We start from the raw sequence: 23,999 nt of genomic DNA, 5'->3' as shown, positions 1-23,999 counted from the left end.
CCTTTGAGGTAGGAGAGCCAAGTTCAGGACATTGGTCTTCAAGAAACCTCCCAGCTCCACGTAATATCAAACAGCAAAAATCTCCCAGAGATCTCCATCACAACGCCAAGACCCAGCTCCACTCTATGAACAGCAACCTACAGTGCTGGACACCCTATGCCAAACAACTAATAAGAGAAGAACACAACCCCACCCACTAGCAGAAAGGCTGCCTGAAATCATAATAAGGTCACAGACAGCCTAAAACACACCACCAGATGTGGACCTGCCCACCAGAAAGACAAGATCCAGCCTCATCCACCAGAACACAGGCACTAGTTCCCTCCACCAGGAAGCCTACACAACCCACTGAACCAACCTTAGCCACTGGGGACAGACACCAAAAACAAAGGTAACTACGAACATGCAGCCTGTGAAAAGGAGACCCCAAACACAGTAAGTTAAGCAAAATGAGAAGACAAAGAAACACACAGCAGATGAAGGAGCAAGGTAAAAAACCATCAGGCCTAACAAATTAAGAGGAAATAGGCAGTCTACCTGTAAAAGAATTCAGAATAATGATAGTAAACATGATCCAAAATCTTGGAAGTAGAATGGAGAAAATATACGAAACGTTTAACAAGGACTTAGAAGAACTAAACAGCAAACAAACAATCATGAACAACACAATAAATGAAATTAAAAATTCTCTAGAAGGGAAAAGTAGCGGAATAACAGGCAGAAGAACGGATAAGTGACCTGGAAGAGAAAATAGTGGAAATAACTACTGCAGAGCAGAATAAAGAAAAAAGAATGAAAATAATTGAGGATAGTCTCAGAGACCTCTGGGACAATGCTAAACGCACCAACATTTGAATTATAGGGGTCACAGAAGAAGAAGAGAAAAAGAAAGGGACTGAGAAATATTTGAAGAGATTATAGTTGAAAACTTTCCTAATATGGGTAAGGATATAATTAATCAAGTCCAGGAAGCACAGAGAGTCCCATACAGGATAAATCCAAGGAAAAACATGACAAGACACATATTAATCAAACTATCAAAAATTAAATACAAAGAACAAATATTAAAAGCAGCAAGGGAAAAACAACAAATAACATACAAGGGAATCCCCATAAGTTTAACAGCTGATCTTTCAGCTGAAACTCTGCAAGCCAGAAGGGAGTGGCAGGACATATTTAAAGTGATGAAAGGGAAAAACCTACAACCAATATTACTCTATCCAGCAAGGATCTCATTCAGATTTGATGGAGAAATTAAAAACTTTACAAACAAGCAAAAGCTAAGAGAATTCAGCACAAACAAACCAGCTTTACAACAAATGCTAAAGGAACTTCAATAGGCATGAAACACAAGAGAAGGAAAAGACCTACAATAACAAACCCAAAACAACATACATATCGATAATTACCTTAAATGTAAATGGATTAAATGCTCCAACCAAAAGACATAGACTGACTGAATGGATACAAAAACAAGACCCATATGTATGCTGTCTATAAGAGACCCACTTCAGAACTAGAGACTCATACAGACTGAAAATGAGGGGATGGAAAAAGATACTCAATGCAAATGGAAATCAAAAGAAAGCTGGAGTAGCAATTCCCACATTAGACAAAATAGACTTTAAAATAAAGACTATTACAAGAGACAAAGAAGGATATTACAAAATGATCAAGGGATCAATCCAAGCAGAAGATATAACAATTGTAAATATTTATGCACCCAACATAGGAGCACCTCAACACATAAGGAAAATACTAACAGCCATGAAAGGGGAAATGGACAGTAACACAGTCATAGCAGGGGAATTTAACACCTCAGTTTCACCAATGGACAGATCATCCAAAATGAAAATGAATAAGGAAACACAAGCTTTAAGTGATACATTAAACAAGATGGACTTAATTGATATTTATAGGACATTCCATCCAAAAACAACAGAATACACTTTCTTCTCAAGTGCCCATGGAACATTCTCTAGGATAGATCATATCTTGGGTCACAAGTCAAGCCTTGGTAAATTTAAGAAAATTGAAATCATTTCAAGTATCTTTTCTGACCAAAACACTATAAGACTAGATATCAATTACAGGAAAAAAATCTGTAAAAAATACAAACACATGGAGGCTAAACAATACACTAGTTAATAAACAAGAGATCACTGAAGAAATCAAAGAGGAAATGAAAAAATACTTAGAAACAAATGACAATGAAAACACAATGACCCAAAACCTATGGGATGCAGCAAAAGCAGTTCTACGAGGGAAGTTTATAGCAAAACAATCCTACCTTAAGAAACAAGAAACATCTCAAATGAACAACCTAACCTTACATCTAAAACAATTAGAAAAAAGGAACAAAAAAATCCCAAAGTTAGTAGAAGGAAAGAAATCATAAAGATCAGATCAGAAATTAATGAAAAATAAATGAAGGAAACAATAACAAAGATGAATAAAGATAAAAGCTGGTTCTTTGAGAAGATAAACAAAATTGATAAACCAGTAGCCAGACTCATCAAGAAAAAAAGGGAGAAGACTCAAATCAATATTATTAGAAATGAAAAAGGGGAAGTAACAACTGACACTGCAGAAATACAAAGGATCATGAGAGATTACTACAAGCAACTATAGGCCAATAAAATGGACAACCTGGAAGAAATGGACAAATTCTTAGAAAAGCACAACCTTCCGAAACTGAACCAGGATGAAACAGAAAATATCAACAGACCAATCACAAGCACTGAAATTGAAAATGTGATTAAAAACCTTCCAACAAACAGAAGCCCAGGACCAGATGGCTTCACAGGCAAGCTCTATCAAACAATTAGAGAAGAGCTAACACCTATCCTTCTCAAACTCTGCCAAAATATAGCAGAGGGAGAAACACTTTCAAACTCATTCTATGAGGCCACCATCACCCTGATACCAAAACCAGACAAAGATGTCACAAAGAAAGAAAACTACAGGCCAATATCATTGATGAACATAGATGTAAAAATCCTCAACAAAATACTAGCAAACAGAATCCAACAGCACATTAAAAGGATCATACACCATGATCAAGTGGGGTTTATCCCAGGAATGCAAGGATTCTTCAATATACACAAATCAATCAATGTGATATGCCATACTAACAAACTGAAGGAGAAAAACCATATGATCTTCTCAATAGATGCAGAGTAAGCTTTCGACAAAATTCAACACCCATTTATGATAAAAATCCTCTAGAAAGTAGGCATTGAGGGAACTTACCTCAACATAATAAAGGTCATATATGACAAACCCACAGCCAACATCGTCCTTAATGGTGAAAAACTGAAACCATTTCCACTAAGATCAGCAACAAGACAAGGTTGCCCACTCTCACCACTATTATTCAACATAGTTTTGGAAGTCTTAGCCACAGCAATCAGAGAAGAAAAATGAATAAAAGGAATCCAAATCGGAAAAGAAGTAAAGCTGCCACTGTTTGCAGATGACATGATACTATACATAGAGGATCCTAAAGATGCTACCAGAAAAGTACTATAGCTCATCAGTGAATTTGGTAAAGTAGCAGGATACAAAATTAATGCAGAGAAATTTCTTGCATTCCTATACACTAATGATGAAAAATCTGAAAGTGAAATCAAGAAAACAATCCCATTTACCACTGCAACAAAAAGAATAAAATACCTAGGAATTAACCTACCTAAGGAGACAAAATACCTGTATGCAGAAAACTATAAGACACTGATGAAAGAAATTAAAGATGATACATATAGATGGAGAGATATACCATGTCCTTGGATTGGAAGAATCAACATTCTGAAAATGACTATACTACGCAAAGCAGTCTACAGATTCAATGCAATCCCTATCAAACTACCACTGTCATTTTTCACAGAAGTAAAACAAAACATTTCACAATTTGTATGGAAACACAAAAGACCCCGAATAGCCAAAGCAATCTTGAGAAAGAAAAACGGAGCTGGAGGAATCAGGCTCCCAGTCTTCAGACTATACTACAAAGCTACAGTAACCAAGAAAGTGTGGTACTGGCACAGTAACAGAAATATAGATGAATGGAACAGGATAGAAAGCCCAGAGATAAGTGCATGTGCATTTGTTCACCTTATCTTTGATAAAGGAGGCAAGAATATACAATGGAGAAAAGCAGTCTCTTCAATAAGTGGTGCTGGGAAAACCGGACAGCTACATGTAAAAGAATGAAATTAGAACATTCCCTAACACCATACACAAAAATAAACTCAAAATGGATTAAAGACCTAAATGTAAGGCCAGACACTATCAAACTGTTAGAGGAAAACCTAGGCAGAACACTCTATGAAATAAATCACAGCAAGAGCCTTTTGGACCCACCTCCTAGAGAAATGGAAATAAAAACAAAAATAAACAAATGGGACCTAATGAAACTTAAAAGCTTTTGCACAGCAATGGAAACCATAAACAAGACGAAAAGACAACCCTCAGAATGCGAGAAAATATTTGCAAATGAAGCAACTGACAAAGGATTTATCTCCAAAGTATACAAGCAACTCATGCAGCTCAATATCAAAAAAAAAAACAAACAACCCAATCCAAAAATGGGCAGAAGACCTAAACAGACATTTCTCCAAAGAAGATATACAGATTTCCAACAAACACATGAAAGAATGTTCAACATCATTAATCATTAGAGAAATGCAAATCAAAACTACAATGTGATATCATCTCACACCAGTCAGAACGGCCATCATCAAAAAATCTACAAACAATAAATGTTGGAGAGGGTGTGGAGAAAAGGGAACCCTCTTGCACTGTTGGTGGGAAAGTAAATTGATACAACCACTATGGAGAACAGTATAGAGGTTCCTTAAAAAACTAAAAATAGAACTACCATACGACCCAGCAATCCCACTACTGGGTATATATCCTGAGAAAACCATAATTCAAAAAGAGTCATGTACCACAATGTTCATTGCAGCTCTATTTACAATAGCCAGGACAGGGAAGCAACCTAAGTGGCCATCGACAGATGAATGGATAAAGAAGATGTGGCACATATATACAATGGAATATTGCTCAGCCATAAAAAGAAATGAAATTGAGTTATTTGTAGTGAGGTAGATGGACCTAGAGCCTGTCATACAGAGTGAAGTAAGTCAGAAAGAGAAAAACAAATACTGTATGCTAACACATATATATGGAATCTAAGAAAAAAAATAAAAAGATCATGAAGAACCTAGGGGCAAGATGGGAATATAGACGCAGACCTACTAGACTTGAGGACACTGGGAGGGGGAAGGGTAAGCTGTGAAAAAGTGAGAGAGTGGTAGTGTATATATGGACATATATACACTACCAAATGTAAAATAGATAGCTAGTGGGAAGCAGTCACATAGCACAGGGAGATCAGCTCGTTGCTTTGTGACCAGCTAGAAGGGTGGGATAGGGAGTTTGGGAGGGAGGGAGATGCAAGAGGGAATAGATATGGGGATATATGTATATGTATAACTGATTCATTTTGTTATAAAGCAGAAACTAACACACCATTGTAAAGTAATTAGACTCCAATAAAAATGTTAAAAATAAATAAATAAATATATATATTTCTATATCTATATTAAAAAAAAAGTTCAACTGTGTGACTTTATAACAAGAAGAATCACTTAGAACCTTCAGGAACGAAGATTTGTGTTACCCACTAATGGCAAAGGGCTCATCAAACTCAGATTCTTGCTAGAGATAAGAAGATCTGGAATGAATATTGGAGAAGGAAGGTCATAAACTATAAGTACTATGACCAGCTAGAATACTGACAATGATAACCTGAACCAATGATAACCTGAGCAACCTTCTCTTGCTCCTAGAGTGACCTGCCCATCCTCTCTACACAACCAATTTCTCCTTAAAACAGCATTATAAAAATTTAAATATTTCTTTCTCATCTTTTAGGCTGGATCATAATAGAAAAAAGAAGAAAGAATAAAAAGACTAAATATCACTTAAGATCCTAGATTTAGAGAGTAACAGTCTCTGGCTTGGTTGGAAAATATCTGGGTAGTTTTTGAGGATCTTCTTAGATACTCTTCAGGATTATTTTCATGATAAAGGACAGAAAGCCAACTTGAAATAAGATGAAAATGAGAGAGAGAGGTTAATTGATTACTTCTTGATTCCAGGAGATAAGAGAACAATAAGTTTATTTCTTTTTTCACTCTGGATTCACAGCTATTTCTAGCCCTGGCTCACACTTTATAAAACTAAGAGCAAAGTGGAGTGGATACTTTTCTTTGGGATCATTTTAATCATCCTTATGCCCCAAAAGATTATATCTCAGGTTACTTCTAATGACAGAAAACTAAGATTTACCTAATAATATGTGTGTAGTTCCCAATTCAAGCAACTTTAACAAAACAAACTAGTCTGTCTCTGATTTCTCCTGTTAAATACAAATTGAAAACATATACTTGACAACTCATTGTACATAATCACCAGAATTTCCTGTTTCAAGTCTTAAACAGGGATTATAAATATAAACTAAGAGCAAAATAATAACTAAAAAGAAAACATTGATGCAAAAGAATTTTTGAATTATGCCTGAATTTTTTGATAGCAAGGATAATACCTACATTCTCATAATTTTTATTTATATACACTTTGCAAACAATCTGTGTAGTATCTGCTTTTTTAAACAGAATACTTTAAAAAGCCATTTTCATTTACAATTTCTAATCAGTAGATATTATATATGTTAAAAATTCCTTTCTTATTCAGTATAATTAAAATATATTAAACTTTAGCATGGGCACTGTTTCTATAAAGAATCACGGGTAGATATAAGAATATATGTTTAATAAAGATCATATTTTGATATCTCAATATTATCATTTTCCATTCCTCATATTAAATTAATTTAGGAAAGAATAGATTAATTTATATGCTCTATTTAATTCAACATAAAAACCTACATTTATGCCATGAATTATTTTATATTTAAAGTAATAGTCTGTGTTTACTGTGCCACAGGTTTACTGACAGTTTCCTTAGTTTAATAAAAGAATAGATAACTTAACTGCTTTTGGCTTTTTGCTTTTTAATTCCTTAGCTTTGCCCAGAAACAAGACTGCATCTTTGCCCTTTGTTGATATTGTGGCCTAAGCTCATTATCATGTGAATATCTGGTTATTGTTTTATAAATGTTCATTTTTCAGAAGCTCACTTTTTTTTTTCTTTCTTAGAACAGTAGACTTTACACTAGCCACACTCATTATCATCATGTGGCAGTACTGCTCTTCCTCTGCCTTTGCTGCTTTAAAAATTAATGCACTGTTATTTTCTGAATACTGCATAAGCTGCTTATGAGTACATTATGCTATCAAGCAAGCACATGCAGAAAAGCTTCCTCAACTGTTATTCTTTCAATGAAAATACAGCTGGTTCTGCTTCAAAGGCACATCTTTTCACCTGCAAATGGACTTGCTCCTACACTTATTCCTCAATTCATTGTCTTTTATTTGTGTCTGGAAATCTTTAATTGCCTTTAATTAGAAAAAAGTAAATTCAGTGCTTTAATCTTGCAAACACATTCAATCATAATTCTGTCTGGGATGAATACCAAGTTCTATTCACTGTCTGATCTCTATAACAAAGATATATAATTTATTGTCCATTTATATAGACCACACCAATTAAGATACAATAGAAAAGCAAAGAGATAAGAGTCAAAATATTTGAAAAGAAAAATTTGCAATCTAAATTTAATTACTCAAATGAATTATTGGAAGATGAGTTATTTACAGCATGCCCAAAATACTGACAAATAATAAAATTTGCTAATCAACAATAAAGACTTTTATATTTCCTATAACATCTTTAGAATAATTTCTCAACTGCTTCAAATCCATCCTCCCTTCCTTAAAAAGCAAAATGCTATTTGAAATCTTACTTTTCTCATATTACCATAATTACACATAAAAGAACAATACTATTTGGCATATAAAGTAATTTTCCAACTACTATATGAACACAATTTTTAGCTACTATATTACAAACTACAAATAACTATAGAAAACTCTTTGCAAAAGCAAGGGTCAATAGTCTTTCTTATGGAACTCTATAGCAAGCTCCAGTAGCTATGCCAGTAAACAAAAAGTCTGCATTTTGATAGCTGCAAAATGAATAAAATCACAAATTGCATGGTCACAGGCAAAATATAATTAAAATTTTAATCAATCAAGTTGATAAAAAGAAAATTATTACAAAACCAGGAACACAATAAAAAATACAGATCTAATGGATTCTCATCAGCATTGTACACTTTTATACTTAGCTAGTCATACAAAATGATGCCACATATTTACTTAGAAAAAGGAGGTATCTATAAAAGTAAATTTGAAAAAAGTATTTTTCTTAAAATTATTGAGGGGTATCTAGGCTATAGAGAGGAAGCTGGTAAATTAATCCTCAGAAACAAAATTCTCACGCAAACTTTTAAAATTATGTTATAGAGGCAACTCAAACAATGATAATTTTTCAATGCTTGCACAGAACAACTTAACATTAATCATACATTAATCAACTTAACATTAATCATCACCATTTAACAGCACATTAAGTCATTAAGTACTAAGAAACAAGTACTTTACTTTGAGTTGCTACAAAGATAATGCAACAAGTTGCTTATGAGATATAAATTAACTTCCCAGAAAAATACTTTAAAAATGCTAACCAAGCAACAATTTAATATATGGAGAGCAACTTATACATGTAGGGGAGCAAAATTTGCCACCCCAAAATGTCTCTTTGGCATGCAGATTATTTTGAGCTTAAAACAATCAAGGCCCAAAAAGACTCAGGAAGAAACTTTGACCTTCTCCTGTTTAAAAAATTTAGGTAGAGAGCTTGTTCTAAGAATAGAGCTATCACCAGAGATATCTGCAAGAATAGGGGCTGGGTGTGGTGGGTGAAACTCTGCAGTGCCTACAGATCAGAGTGAACTCTGTGTTTCATTATCTCTGCAGGGCCCAGCAAACATTTGTTTACCAAAAGTTTGCTTTCCATCTGCATGTGAATTACCTTCCTCTCTTTTAAAATTCCAAACTACTACCCCCAAGTCCTCCTTTATTTTTAGCTAAAGATGGTATTTAAGGTGAGGGTTTCAGTCATTTTGGTGAGTTAATCAGTTTATGCTAGGTCTTTCCTATGTATACATGTTATTTAAACTTTTGTTTGATTTTTCTCCTATTAATCTGTCTCATATCAATTTAATTCTTAGACCAGCCAGAAGAACCTAGATGGATAGAGGAAAGTTTATTCCTCCCCAACAGAGGGAAATGTAGTTAAGTAAGAGGTATTATAAAGTATCTCAATCTTTAGTTTGTATTTAACCACCACTCCCCCCCTCAAAAAAAAATCAACAAATATTTTTTTAAGTAGCTGCTATGTGTAAAGTGCCCTTGGGGATACAGAGATGAAATTAAAGGAAAAGAACAAAAAGGTATCACACAGAAGATAAAAAACAAATTCCAGAAAAATTAAATAACAGCATATATCAATGAGTTTTCAAGTTAGTTAAAGATACTGCTTATTATTTCAAGAGGAATTACAAAACAATAAATAATATAAACAGAGTAGGTTAAACAAAGGGCATATAGAATTTTAATTACCTAAGAATTAGGGACTTTTGTATTGTATTAAGTACCTTCTATCATTAGGGATGATCATTAAGGATGCAAAAATTAGATAGAGCTTCTGCCTGCAAAAATGTTTAAATCCTAGTAGATACAAATAAAAATATAAATACTTAAACAAGGTAGAAAGGAAGCAGTGTGTGCAATCAGCAAAGTTAAATGTTAAAAGGATTTCCAGTTCTGAAAACATGGTAGAGTGGGCTGAGATGGACCCTTCTCTGATATAAGTACATAGAAACAGTAGGAAAAAAACAAACAAACAAACAAACATTCTATAAAGCTCTTAATATTAGATGTACACATATTTACATACACACATACATACATATATTTATAATAAAATAAAGGAAATAGAGAAAATGTTCAAATGCCAGAAACAAGGAAAAAACTCAAAGCAAGACAGCTAGTTCCAGCTGATGTCCTGGTGGTCCTGGGTGCAGAAGTCGGGGTGGTCATATTAGTGCCTGTATTAGACGTCAAGAGGCTTGCACATTAGATTTTAAAGGCCCAGACCTGTATAGTGCCACTGTGAGATATATGGATAAAGTTGAGGTTCTCAAAGGACTGACCAAAACATACAAAAAGTAATTCTGTGCTTGTCTGGAGAAATAGCAAGGAATCTTTCTGCTTCCTCTAAGTTCTGGGTGTGGAAGATAGATGTGTCTCCTGTGAGAAATACAAATCTTAATACTGTTAGACCCAAAACAAGGTATGAAGTCCAAATTGTGGGAATCCTAGGCCAAGAAATAAGTCCAAAATAATAGTTCAAAATCTATAAAATCCCCATTGTCAATAAATAAATAGAACACTGTTCCATAAGAATATTTCATAATTCAGACTGCTGGGACTCTCACAGAGGGAGAAAACAGAAACAAAAACAAACCTCTGTTGAAGCTGAATACATACACACAAACTCAGAACCATAAAGCACAAAGAGATCAAAAAAAAGAAAGAAAAAGAAGAAAATAGCATGACATAGAATAAATAAGCCAATACAACAAATGGTAAAGTTGGTACCATAAGAAGAAGAAATAATTTAAAAAAACCTGAAAGAATATATAAACTAGGTATTTAAAATAATTAAAGAGGAAAAAATTAAGGAACAGAATAAAAACAGAATGATTTTTTAAAATGATTAAATAGACCTTTTACCCAGGACAAAAAAGGTCACTGAAATGATACATCTATGGGTGCAAGTTAGACATAGTAAGAAATAAATGAGAGAGAGAAAAAGAAAGAATTTGTGAATGTTAGTCAAAGGGAAGGTAGATCTGAGAAGTAACCCAGAGTAGGACAGTGATATAAAATATAAAAATGATTTTAAGAGATATGGATGCTATAATGTGAAGACTGAACTTATACATAATAGGAATTCCAGAAGGAGAGATTAGAGAGGAGGAAAGTCATTATTAAAAAAAAAAAAAAATCAGAGATTTAAGTCCTTCTGAAACTTAAGAAAGACGAGAATCCCCAGGATGAAGAATCACACCAATTCTGAAGCCCACCCCCTTTCTTTCTTTTTACCAATAAAAATAAACATTTGCATTAAATTAAAGTTGAAAAATATGTTAAAAAATTCTTAATGACAGGAAAAAAAATACACCAAAAAGAAATGACAATTAGACTAATGGATGAGTTCTCATCAGAAACACCTGAAACAATAATTCAAGTGTGAGTACAATGTAACAATATTGTCTTTTAAGCAGAGACAGAGGAATTTTTCCCTAATAGATATTTGCATTCAGGCAAAAGGAGCAAGGAAACTTCACCAGGAGGAAGATGTAAAATATAAGAGGTAGTGGTTAGTAAAGAGAGCAAACATAAAGTTAGATCTAAGTAATTATTGGTGATTAAAAAGTTAAAAAAAAAAAGTTAAAAATAATAACAATAACTATTATCCTGTTAAAAACAAGAGAGAAAGTAATACATACAACAACATGAACAACAGGAAAAAGTAATCAGATATAAAGAGTTAAAAATCTTTATATTGTTTAGGATAAATAAACATATTGATACACTTTAGCTTTCACTAAGTCAAATATACCGGATAACATCTGAAGGATGAAAAAATTAAACAAACAAACAAACAAAAAAAGAAAACAGAGAAAGAAATGGAAAGTAAAACTTTAAAATTTGAAAGAAAAAAAAAGACAATCCAATTTTTTTTGGAAAGAAGGTTAGGGTAGAGATTAGCAAGGAAAAACCACCACAGATAAAAAATACAAAATAAAATTGTGGAAATATATTTAGATTTTTTATTCACAGTAAATAATATACGATTAAATTTGCTTGCCCCAAAACAAAGATTCTTAGGCTGTATCAAAATCATAAAATATAACATTAAAGTCTAGATGAAAGTAAAAGGGTAGGAACAAAAATGTCAATCAGAATACTAAACAAAAGAAAGGTCTTTACCAACATTAATTTAAGACAAAAAGATTCTCTGAAAAAAATTAATAGCACTTTATAAAGACCAGCATTTAATAGAAAAGGGGGAATAATTATCAGAAATATATACCAATTTAGAAATGCTGTGCAACAAAAACATAACCTCAAAATATACAAAGTAAAAAATGACAGAATTACAAGAATTGACAGCTTCATGGAATTAGTAAGAATATTTTAATTATCCTTTCTCACAGAATGACAGCTCATACATTCATATTAAGTACAAAATAGATTTGAACACCACAATTAATATAAGCAGTACTGCATCCCAATATTAGAGGATACCTATCCTTTGCAAGCACAGAGAGAATGTTAACAAAATTGACCATATATATAGTAAGCAATAGAGAAGAGCTTAATATCAAAAACTAACATTATTCTAAAAACATTTTCTGAACAGAAAACAATAAGGTTAAAAATCAATTTGAAATGCATATATATATATACACAGTTGACCCTTGAACAACATGGGTTTAAACCATGTAGGTCCACTTTTAGAAAGATTTTTTTCCAGTAAATACAGACAGTACCACACAATTCAAGGTTGGTTGAATCCATAGATGCAGAGCCATTAATACAAAGGTCAACTATGGGACTTGAGCATCCATGGATTTTGGTACCTGCAGAGGGTCCTGGAACCAATCCCTGGCAGATACTGAGGGATAACTGTATATAACTCAAGAAAGCTCTAAAATAATATAATAGAGCCAATAATGTAGTGAAGAAAACTGATCCATTAAATGAATACATTAGTAAAAAATGTTTGAAAAGCAAATAGTGAAGAATTCAACTCAAATAATTATAAAAGAAAGAGACAAGTTAAAGAATTACAATGAAGGAAATCAGAGACAATAGTAGAATTATGGAAAAGGAAATAATAAAATCTAGTAACAAAAGCTAATTCTTTAAAGTGTCTAAAAAATTTAAACAAATCTCAAGTGATGATGAAAAAAGAGATAGAGTTAAATTAAATAACATCAATTAAAAATAGAAATTACAGTTATAATTTTAAAATATTAAGAAAATTTTATGCATAACTGTTTATGAATATATTTGATATTTTCCATTCAACTTTATCACTGAATATGTTACCCAAATTGGCTGAAGAAAATATAGATCTATTAACTGATGGAAAAAAAAGGTAGTTAAAAGTCTACTCACCTAAAAAGCTTCAGACAGGGGTTTTGCTAGGGAGTTTTATAAACATTCCAGAAAGTCATATTTCCAAATTTATATAACCTATCCTGGTGCATATAAAAAAGATATTTCTCCAATTCATTATAGAAATCTTATATGACTCTGAAACTAAAACTGAACAAAGATGGCAAGAGAATGGAAAGTTATGTGCCAATTTCATGCATGAAGAAGGATGTTAAAAAAATCTTAAATTATTAGTAAACTAAATTCAGCTGTGTATTTAAAAATATCAAGACAAAGTAGGATATATATCAGTAATGCAAAGATAGTTTAACATTTGAAAATCTATAAATACAATTTGCCAAAATAACAAAAATATCCTTCCAACAGATACAGAAAAAAATTCAATAAAATTCAACATACTTTATTATTTTAAAAAAGAAAAACAAACTCTTAGCAAACTAAGAACAAAGGGGAATTTCCTTAGTCCAACAAAAAGTATGTACCAAAACCCTAGAGCTGTATTATACATAATGGCAAAACGACTGAAGTGTTTTCTTAAAAGTTAGTAATTTATATCCACTACTTGAAAAGCACAACATAACAAGATATGAAAGATAAAATACAAAGGTTAAAAAAAAATTAATTATGCCTATTAGAAAATCATCTATATAGAAAATCAAAAGAAATTACAAATTATTATTACTACTAATAAAATGCAGTCAGGTTGCTTAGTACAAGGTTAATCATTAAAACTCATTACCATGTTTATATAGCAGCAAGAGCCAATTACAAAATATAATTTTATATTAGCAAAAAAATTACACAATAATAGCAAATAAATTATGTATCACTTCTGTTTAGCTCAAAAATACTCAATAACTTTATGAAAAAAATAATAAAAAATTATTGAATTTATCAGCCATAGGATCATTTCAAAAGATAAAATTGATATGAATTTTCACATATAAAGACATAAGTTCTCCACAAAGTAATCTACAAATCCCAGGGAATTCAAATTTGACTACCAGTGGTCTTTTTCATGACTATTCAAAGTTAATTTTAAAATTCACATGAGTGGATAGAGGACCAAGAGTAGTTGAGACAAGTTTTAAAAACAACACATAAGGGTGAGGATTTGTCCTACCACTTTAAAGACTATTAAAAAAAACGTATAAAAGTATAAAAGCTATAGTAACTAAACAAGTAAGGTATTTCCAAAGCAAGAAGCAAATTGGATAATGGAATAAAGTAACAGAGAATTATTATCAGTATAAATAAAGAAATGAAACAATGCATTGAGAGAAAAACAACTCAGTAGATTTCATTCAGCTTCATCCCAGGATGTTACACAAATTGGTTCAAGAAAATATAGATCTATTAACAGATGAAAAAAAAGAATGAAAGAAAAGAATAGTAGTTAAAAGTCTACTCACACAAAAAAAAGAAAAAGAAAAATGGCAGCAATAGATTTGCCAAAGAGACAAATCAAAAGATCAATAAATATATTAGATGATTAATCTTAGTAAGTAATAAAATGAAAACTAAAATAAGAATGAATACAGTTTCATGTGTATGAGATTGGCAAAAATTTTAAGTCTAAAAAGTAACAAAGAGATATGGAGAAATAGACAACATTTTACATCATTTCTGTGACTGTAAAATAGTGAGTGCATCCACTTTAGAGAGTAATTTACCAGCATTTAGTAAAGCTGAAAATGCACCTTTCTATTGTACAGCAATAGAATATCTGGTATTTGCCAAAAATGAGAGAAAAAGAATGAAACTGGGGTAATATTTTCAGGAAAAAATGGATAAGAATTTTCAAGAACATATTTAAAAAAATGAATCTACAACAACAGGAAGCCCAGTAAACCCCAAATAGAATAAATGAAATCAAACCTATACTTAGACCCATCTTAGTGAAACTGCAGAAATCCAAAGACACAGAAAATCTTAAAAGGAGGTTAAAAAAAAAAAAAGATTATTTTTAAAGAAGTAACATTTCGATTGAGTTCCTAGGAGTAAAAATAATAGACAAAATGCAAAGGAGTGATATTTTCATATATTGAAAGAACACACAATGAAATAAAAACAAAACCTTCTAAATGCAAATTCTATAGCCAGAGATAACATATTTCAGAAATAATGGTATATCAATATCATTTTTTAAAAAAAGAAACTGAGAATTTGCCACAAGCAGGCATATATTCTAGGAAATTCTAAAAAATGATGTCTACCAGGCACAAAAGAAAATGATTTTAGATAGAAAGTCTGGGACATAAAACAGAATTAGGAATAGAGGAAATAGTAAATACGTATACCATTATATATGAATTTTTACTGAATAAACTACAGTAATAACATTAGGAGTTTTAAAAATATAGAGAGAATTAAGAAATACCAGAATTTATTTTGGACTTTGTATTTCTAAATTATGACCAGAGTTTCCTCAGACAGTCATAACAGCCATAGTGCTATTATACCGCCAATTCCATGAACTCAGATCTTATGACTTAATTATTTTTGTATCTGCCAGTACCTAATATAGTCTTTGGCCCCAGGGAAGCAGTATAGTGAAGGGATTCTGTGGTCAGTTTCTTGGAACGGAGTCCTGGCTCTACCTCTTACCAAATGTAGCACCTTGAGAAAGTTCTTTAACCCATCTGTGCTGTATTTTCCCGATCTGTAAAAAATGAAGCTAACAATAGCTCCTATAGGACCACTATGAGGATGAAATAAGATATGCGTGGCACAAGATGCCTATAATACTTCTGTTATATAAGAAAATAGGAATTTATAAGTAAATTAGTTATAATTTTTATATGATTTACCTAGCACATGTATTATTTGGCCTCATATATTTAATAATATCTATTTACAAAATATCTTATGTTAGGAGTTTTAAAAATTCTATTCTTTTCCAATTTTGAAATAATTTATCTCTAGAATAATACATGTAATATTAGCCAGTCTCACATTATATATTTTTAAAACATTATTTATGAAGAAATGTAAGGCCCAAACCAATTTATTTCCCCTTGCAGTCAGCAATATTTCAGAATATTCAGTTTTTCTTAGTTTATTGCCTTGAAAGTGAGAAGGGTATTCCATCTCAGTTCACTACACATTTCAAGATCACGATACAATAATTAACATAGTGTCCATTTAATGTGAACATTCTCTATCTACGAGGTGTTTCCAGTCACAGTGTCAGCTCATTTGATTCTTACCTGAGCAAAGACTATTGTAAGAAAGGCTTTTTGTGAAAGCCATTAATCACTGTCATTTATTACATAATTAAAAAGGCAAAACTTTTAGTGGAAGACAAATATTAAACAGTGATATTGAAATCATCATTCAAAAATGGCACTGGTTTTGCCAAGTACAGTTACTGACTGACCATGCAAAAATTACATAAATAAATGAGATCTAGTAACAAGTGAGCACTGCACACATACAACGCCTCTATTCATTGTGAAACTTTATTAGCAATCTAAATTAGCTTACTAACAGCTTGAATACTAAAAAAAACACTGTGATACTCAGTTTATTTGCTATTTGTACTTCGTTTTTTACCACCAATACTGAAATATCTTCTTAAAATAATTCTAGGTGCTTTATTCCCTCCTCACATTTTGGATCGTATCTGGGAAAACGTCTACATAGAACTCCATGTAAGGAAGACAGTGTCGGTGATAGACCATCTATCATCATTAGTATGAGTTGAGGCTTCTGGTACTTTCTAACTCTGACACATTAAGTGAGAAAAAAAAAATCTTTCCTTGAGAAAATTCTCGAAAAAAAAATTAATATCCTAATTAATTAACTAATTAATATCTTTTCTATTTCATTTTTTCTCTCTTTACAAGATCTTACATATTATTATTATTATTACTTACATAATATTACTATAATATTCTATAGTATATACATGAAAATCTAAACACTGCAGTGCATTATCCTTAAAAAGAGTAAACAAAAGTATACCCTCACTATTTTAATTTTAGTATAGTTTATTTGATCATGATTACTGTATTTGCAAAGTATACCCAGGATAACTCATGTCCATGCAACACTCTAGTTTATAAACTGCTCTAACACTTTTTATGGATCTCACAAGCATCCTGTGAGAAGGGTAGATCTTGTGCCTGCTTATATTTTCAAGAGGAAGTGAAACAGGAAAGAGAACTCTATATGGGAACATAATGCATAACACAGAATCCTCAGAACAATTTAGTATAAGAAGAGGGCTGAGACTTTACAATTATATTACTTTCTCTGTCTTATTCTTTCTTGGCTCTTATATGTATGAATAGAACTAAATCAAAGGAAAGATATGCAATGTTTATAGAACAGAATACTTTAGATTTTTAGGATGTCTATTCTCAAAAATTGATCATTAGATACAATTCAATTTCAATAAAAATCTTAGCTGATGCTTTATTTAATTTTTCTGTCATCAGTGATGATAGAAATCAGAACAGTGGTTGCATATGGGGGGTGTGGGTAAGGACTGACTAGAACTATCTGAGAAGATGGAAATGTTCTATATTTTGATTGGAATATGTGGTTACATGGATATATACACTCGTCAAAATTCTAAGAATTGTTTATTTAAGAGTTGGATGTGGATTGATCTCCAATATCGTTATTCTTTATTTATGTGGTTTAGCACATCCCATTTGATCACACTTCAATCTGGTAAGTAAGTCCTTCTGTTTAAACACATAAATAATATAACAACCCACACAATTTACTCATGCTGCATCCTATAAGTGAAGGAAGATATATACAAAAGAAATCAAATATCATAAACCTTCTCCTAAGAAATAATATAGTCAGAAATACTGTATTTTAATTTGCATTATCCATCAGTTACGTGAGTTAAACCTTTCATAAGATTTTTTTGATTGCATTTTTTATTGTAATAGTTGTTTGGTTTTGTGTATTTTGATTTCCTCTTTTATGAATTGCCTGCTCATATTTTTTGCCCATTTTACTATTGGATTTCCAGATTATTTTCTTTACAGTAGGGCTTTATTTTTCTACATGTAAATTTTTAATTGGTTACATATTTTAAATATTTTTCACTTTGTTTTCATCTCCTTTGTTTTGCAGAAACATCTTTTCCCTTCTGGAGTATACCTTATGCATCATATTTATAAAACAGGTATATACTCTATTGTTATCAATTACTTCTACTTATTTTCTGACTTGTATTGTAACTTCTTTGTGTATCTGTCAGTTATTTGGAAGAGGTTTTATTATTATTATTATTATTATTATTATTATTATTATTTTAATTTCCAAAAGAATGGGAACAGGTGGCAACAGGAAGGAACATGTAAGAAGAGAGGGTAGCGGGTAGGGGAGGGGAGGTTAACTTTTTGGCTTCCAACTGATTTCTAATTTACTACACTTTGTTCAAAGATGTGGTTGCAGGATATTGATTCTTTAAAATTGAGGGGACTTGGTTTGTGATGTAGTATGGAGGTAATTTTTTGTAAATACTCCATGCATCCTTGAAAAGATTGAGTAGGAAATCCTGCACATAGAGCATAGTCTAAAACAGAGAAGCTTCCTGTTATCTTCCTTTGCTGTTGACTGGACTTCTCTCTAGTCCACCATTTTACAAAGTTAAAATTTTAATGGAGAATTATGAGGTTATCACATTATTTTCACTAAGAGTCAAAAGAATTGAAAGATTTTATAAGGATAAAAATAAATAATTAAACAGATGTTAACATTAAAAATACTGATTATACACAAGCACCTTGCCTTAAGAATAACAATAAAAGTATTTTTGCTTTACCAAATTAATTAAATCTATAAGAGCTTTGAAAAATCATAAGTACAAAAAAGGTATTTCTTCATAGGTAAACAGGGCTGCACTGATTTTTGTTCCTTAAAAACAGTCCTGTGCAGTCCTTTGTTATTCATATTCTGTGCATCATATGTATTAGGGAAAAGTTATTTTCTTAATATCACACATAACTGCTTTTTTTCTTCATCTTAATTCACAAGAATGTATCAAAGGGAATTCATTGCTTACCAATTTGCTTTCTGTACTGATCAACAGGCAGTTTTATAGTGGAGGCATCTTTTCTCCCCATCTTTGATCTCCAAAATGCCTGCTGCAAAGAAAGAAAATAATTATGATGAAGTCCTAAAAACTCAAAAGAACTCTCTACAAACTTCAGGAATAATTTATTTCACAAAATCCATTTTTAAAGCAACAGGTAAAAATGCATTTGACTTATTCCCATTAGATATTGGTAAAGAATATAAAATTCGAGAGAACTTCAAGATGGCAGAGGAGTAAGACGTGGAGATCACCTTCCTCCCCACAAATACATCAGAAATACATCTACATGTGGAACAACTCTTACAGAACACCTACTGAATGCTGGCAGAAGACCTCAGACTTCCCAAAAGGCAAGAAACTCCCCATGTACCTGAGTAGGGCAAAAGAAAAAAGAAAAAACAGAGACAAAAGAATAGGGACAGGACCTGCACAAGTGGGAGGGAGCTGTGAAGGAGGAAAGGTTTCCACACACTAGGAAGGCCCTTCACAGGCGGAGACTGCGGGTGGCAGAGGGGGGAAGCTTCGGAGCCATGGAGGAGAGCGCAGCAACACGGGTGCAGAGGACAAAGCAGAGAGATTCCCGCACAGAGGATCGGTGCCAACCAGCACTCACCAGCCCAAGAGGCTTGTCTGCTCACCTGCCAGGGTGGGCGGGGGCTGAGAGCTGAGGCTCGGGCTTCAGAGGTCAGATCTCAGGAAGAGGACTGGGGTTGGTTGCGTGAACACAGCCTGAAGGGGGCTAATGCACCACAGCTAGCCAGGAGGGAGTCCAGGAAAAAGTCTGGAACTGCCTAAGAGGCAAGAGACCAATGTTTTGGAGTGAGCAAGGAGAAGGGAATCAGAGCACAGCCTAAATGAGATCCAGGGATGGGCACAAGCTGTGGCCAGCACAGACACCAGAGATGGGCATGAGACTCTAAGGCTGCTGCTACAGCCACCAAGAAGTCTGTGTGCAAGCAGAGGTCACTATCCACCCCTCCACCCCTGGGAGCATGTGCAGCCTGCCACTGCCAGGGTCCCATGATCCAGGGACAACTTCCCCTGGAGAACACACAGTGTGCCTCAGGCTGTTGCAATGTCACACTGGCCTCTGCCCCGCATTACATACCCCTCCCTCCCCCTGGCCTGAATGAGCCAGAGCCCCTGAATAAGGTGCTACTTTAACCCAGTCCTGTCTAAGGGAAGAACAGACGCCCTCAGGCAACCTACACACAGAGGCGGGCCAAATCCAAAGCTGAATGCCAGGAGCTGTGCAAACAAAGAAGAGAAAGGGAAATTTCTCCCAGCAGCCTCAGGAGCAGCTGATTAAAACTCCACAATCAACTTGATGTACCCTGCATCTCTGGAATACCTGAATAGAGAATGAATCATCCCAAAATTGAGGCGGTAAACTTTGGGAGCAACTGTAGACTTGGGGTTTGATTTCTGCATCTAATTTGTTTCTAGCTTTATGTTTATCTTAGTTTAGTATTTTATGTTTATCTTAGTTTAGTATTTAGAGTTTATTATCATTGGTAGATTTATTTATTGATTTGGTTGCTCGTTTCCTATTTTTTTTATATAGATATATATATATTTTTTCCTTTTTCTCTTTTTGTCAGTGTGTATGTGTATGCTTCTTTGTGTGATTTTATCTGTATAGCTTTGCTTTTACCATTGTCCTAGGGTTCTGCCTGTCTGGATTTTTTTGATTGTTTTGTTTGGTTTTTGTATAATGTTTAGTGCTTGTTATCATTGGTGGATTTGTTTTTTGGTTTGGTTGTTCTCTTCTTTCTTTCTTTCTTTTTATTACGTTTTATTTTTATTTTTAATAATTTTTAAAATCTATTTTATTTTATTCAGTTTTCATTCTTTTTTTCTCCCTTTTCTTCTGAGCTGTGTGGCTGACAAGGTCTTGGTGCTCTGTCTGTGTGTCAGGCCTGTGTCTCTGAGGTGGGAGTGCTGAGTTCAGTACATTGGTCCACTGGAGACCTCCCAGCTCCAGATAAAATCAAATGGCAAAAGCTCTTCCCGAGATCTCCATCTCAATGCTAAGACCCAGCTCCACTCAACGAACAGCAAGCTGGACACGCTATGCCAAACAATTAGCAAGACAGGAACAAAATCACACCCATTAGCAGAGAGGTTGAGTAAAATCATAATAAGGTCACAGGCACCTCTTAACACACCACTGGACATGGTCCTGCCCACCAGAAAGACAAGATCCAGCCTCATCCACCAAACACAGGCACCAGTTCCCTCCACCAGGAAGCTTACACAACCCACTGAACCAACCTTAGCCACTGTGGGCAGACACCAAAAACATTGGAAACTATGAACGTGCACCTCAGAAAAGGAGACCCAAACACAGTAAGTGAAGCAAAATGAGAAGAAAGAGAAACACACAGCAGATGAAGGAGCAAGGTTAAAAACCCACCAGACCAAACAAATGAAGAGGAAACAGGCAGTCTACATGAAAAAGAATTCAGAGTAATGATAGTAAATATGATCCAAAATTTTGGAAATAGAATGGGGAAAATACAAAAAACGTTTAACAAGGACCTAGAAGAACTAAAGAGCAAACAAACAATGATGGACAACACAATAAATGAAATTAAAAATTCTCTAGAAGGAATCAATACCTGAATAACTGAGGCAGAAGAACGGATAAATGACCTGGAAGATAAAATAGTGGAAATAACTACCGCAGAGCAGAATAAAGAAAAAAGAATGAAAAGAACTGAGGACAATCTCAGAGAACGCTGGAACAACATTAAACGCACCAACATTCGAAATATAGGGGTCCCAGAAGAAGAAGAGAAAAAGAAAGGGACTGAGAAAATATTTGAAAAGATTATAGTTGAAAACTTTCCTAATATGGGAAAGGAAATAGTCAATCAGGTCCACTTCACACAGAGAGTCCCATACAGGATAAATCAAAGGAGAAACAGGCCAAGACACATATTAATCAAACTATCAAAAATTAAATACAAAGAAAACATATTAAAACCAGCAAGGAAAAACAACAAATAACATACAAGGGAGTCCCCATAAGGTTAACAGCTGATCTTTCAGCAGAAACTCTGCAAAGCAGAAGGGCATAGCAGGACATATCTAAAGTGATGAAAGGGAAAAACCCACAACAAAGATTACTCTATCCAGAAAGGATCTCATTCAGATTTCAGGGGGAAATTAAAATATTTACAGAAGAGCAAAAACTAAGAGAATTCAGCATCACCAAACCAGGTTTACAACAAATGCTAAAGGAGCTTCTCTAGGCAGGAAATATAAGAGAAGGAAAAGACCTACAATAACAAACCCAAAACAATTAAGAAAATGGTAATGTGAACATACATATCGATAATTACCTTAAACGTAAATGGATTAAATGCTCCAATCAAAAGACATAGACTGGCTGAAAGGATACAAAAAAAAATAGCCATATATATGCTGTCTACAAGCGACCGACTTCAGAGCTAGGGACACAGACTGAAAGTGAGGGGATGGAAAAAGATATTCCATGCAAATGGAAATCAAAAGAAAGCTGGAGTAGCAATTCTCATATCAGACAAAATAGACTTTAAAACAAACACTATTACAAGATACAAAGAAGGACACGACATAATGATCAAGGGATCAATCCAAGAAGAAGACATAACAATTGTAAATATTTATGCACCCAATATAGGAGCACCTCAATACATAAGGCAAATGCTAACAGCCATAAAAGGGGAAATCGACAGTAACACAATCATAGAGGGGACTTTAACACCCTACTTTCACCATGGATAGATCATCCAAAATGAAAATAAATAAGGAAACACAAGCTTTAAGTGATACATTAAACAAGATGGACTTAATTGATATTTATAGGACATTCCAACCAAAAACAACAGAATACAATTTCTTCTCAAGTGCTCATGGAACATTCTCCAGGATAGATCATATCTTCGGTCACAAATCAAGCCTTGGTAAATTTAACAAAATTGAAATCGTATCAAGTATCTTTTCTGACCACAACACTGTGAGACTAGATAGCAATTACAAGAAAAAATCTGTAAAAAATACAAACATATGGAGGCTAAACAATACACCACTCAATAACCAAGAGATCACTGAAGAAATCAAAGAGGAAATCAAAAAATACCTAGAAACAAATGACAATGAAAACATGACGACCGAAAACCTATGGGATGCAGCAAAAGCAATTTTAACAGGGAAGTTTATAGCAATACAATCTTACCTCAAGAAACAAGAAACATCTCAAATAAACAACCTAACCTTACACCTAAAGCAATTAGAGAAAGAAGAAGAAAATAACTCCAAAGTTAGCAGAAAGGAAGAAATAATAAAGATCATATCAGAAATAAAAGAAAAAGAAATAAAGGAAACCATAGCAAAGCTCAGTAAAACTAAAAGCTGCTTTTTTGGGAAGATAAACAAAATTGATAAACCATTAGCCAGACTCATCAAGAAAAAAAGGGAGAAGACTCAAATCAATAGAATTAGAAATGAAAAAGGAGAAGTAACAACTGACACTGCAGAAATAAAAAGGATCATGAGAGATTACTACAAGCAACTATATACCAATAAAACGGACAACCTGGAAGAAATGGACAAATTCTCAGAAAAGTACAACGTTCTGAGACTGTACCAGGAAGGAATAGAAAATA

The 23,999-nt window shown here is 33.3% G+C and overlaps 1 protein-coding gene across 6 annotated transcripts in view; it reads right to left on the bottom strand.

Moving 5' to 3' along the window:
• Positions 1 to 23,999, bottom strand: part of TRIQK (triple QxxK/R motif containing) — a 99,076-nt gene that overhangs the window by 19,250 nt on the left and 55,827 nt on the right. For 2 of the 6 annotated variants that reach the window (XM_082363347.1, XM_082363351.1), the window contains one exon: positions 19,315 to 19,396. In XM_082363347.1, the coding sequence (XP_082219473.1) occupies positions 19,315 to 19,375 (61 nt within the window). In that variant the 5' untranslated portion in view covers positions 19,376 to 19,396. Of the gene's footprint in view, positions 1 to 19,314; positions 19,397 to 19,985; positions 20,139 to 23,999 lie in introns of all 6 variants that reach the window. The other 4 variants (XM_082363350.1, XM_082363352.1, XM_082363348.1 and 1 more) reach the window with 3 other exon arrangements.

The sequence above is a fragment of the Balaenoptera borealis genome (genome assembly GCF_965194805.1).
Source record: "Balaenoptera borealis genome assembly, chromosome: 17".
NCBI lineage: Eukaryota > Metazoa > Chordata > Mammalia > Artiodactyla > Balaenopteridae > Balaenoptera > Balaenoptera borealis.
The sequence above is the reverse complement of the archived record's forward strand: the minus strand, read 5'-3'. Positions and strand labels throughout refer to the sequence as shown.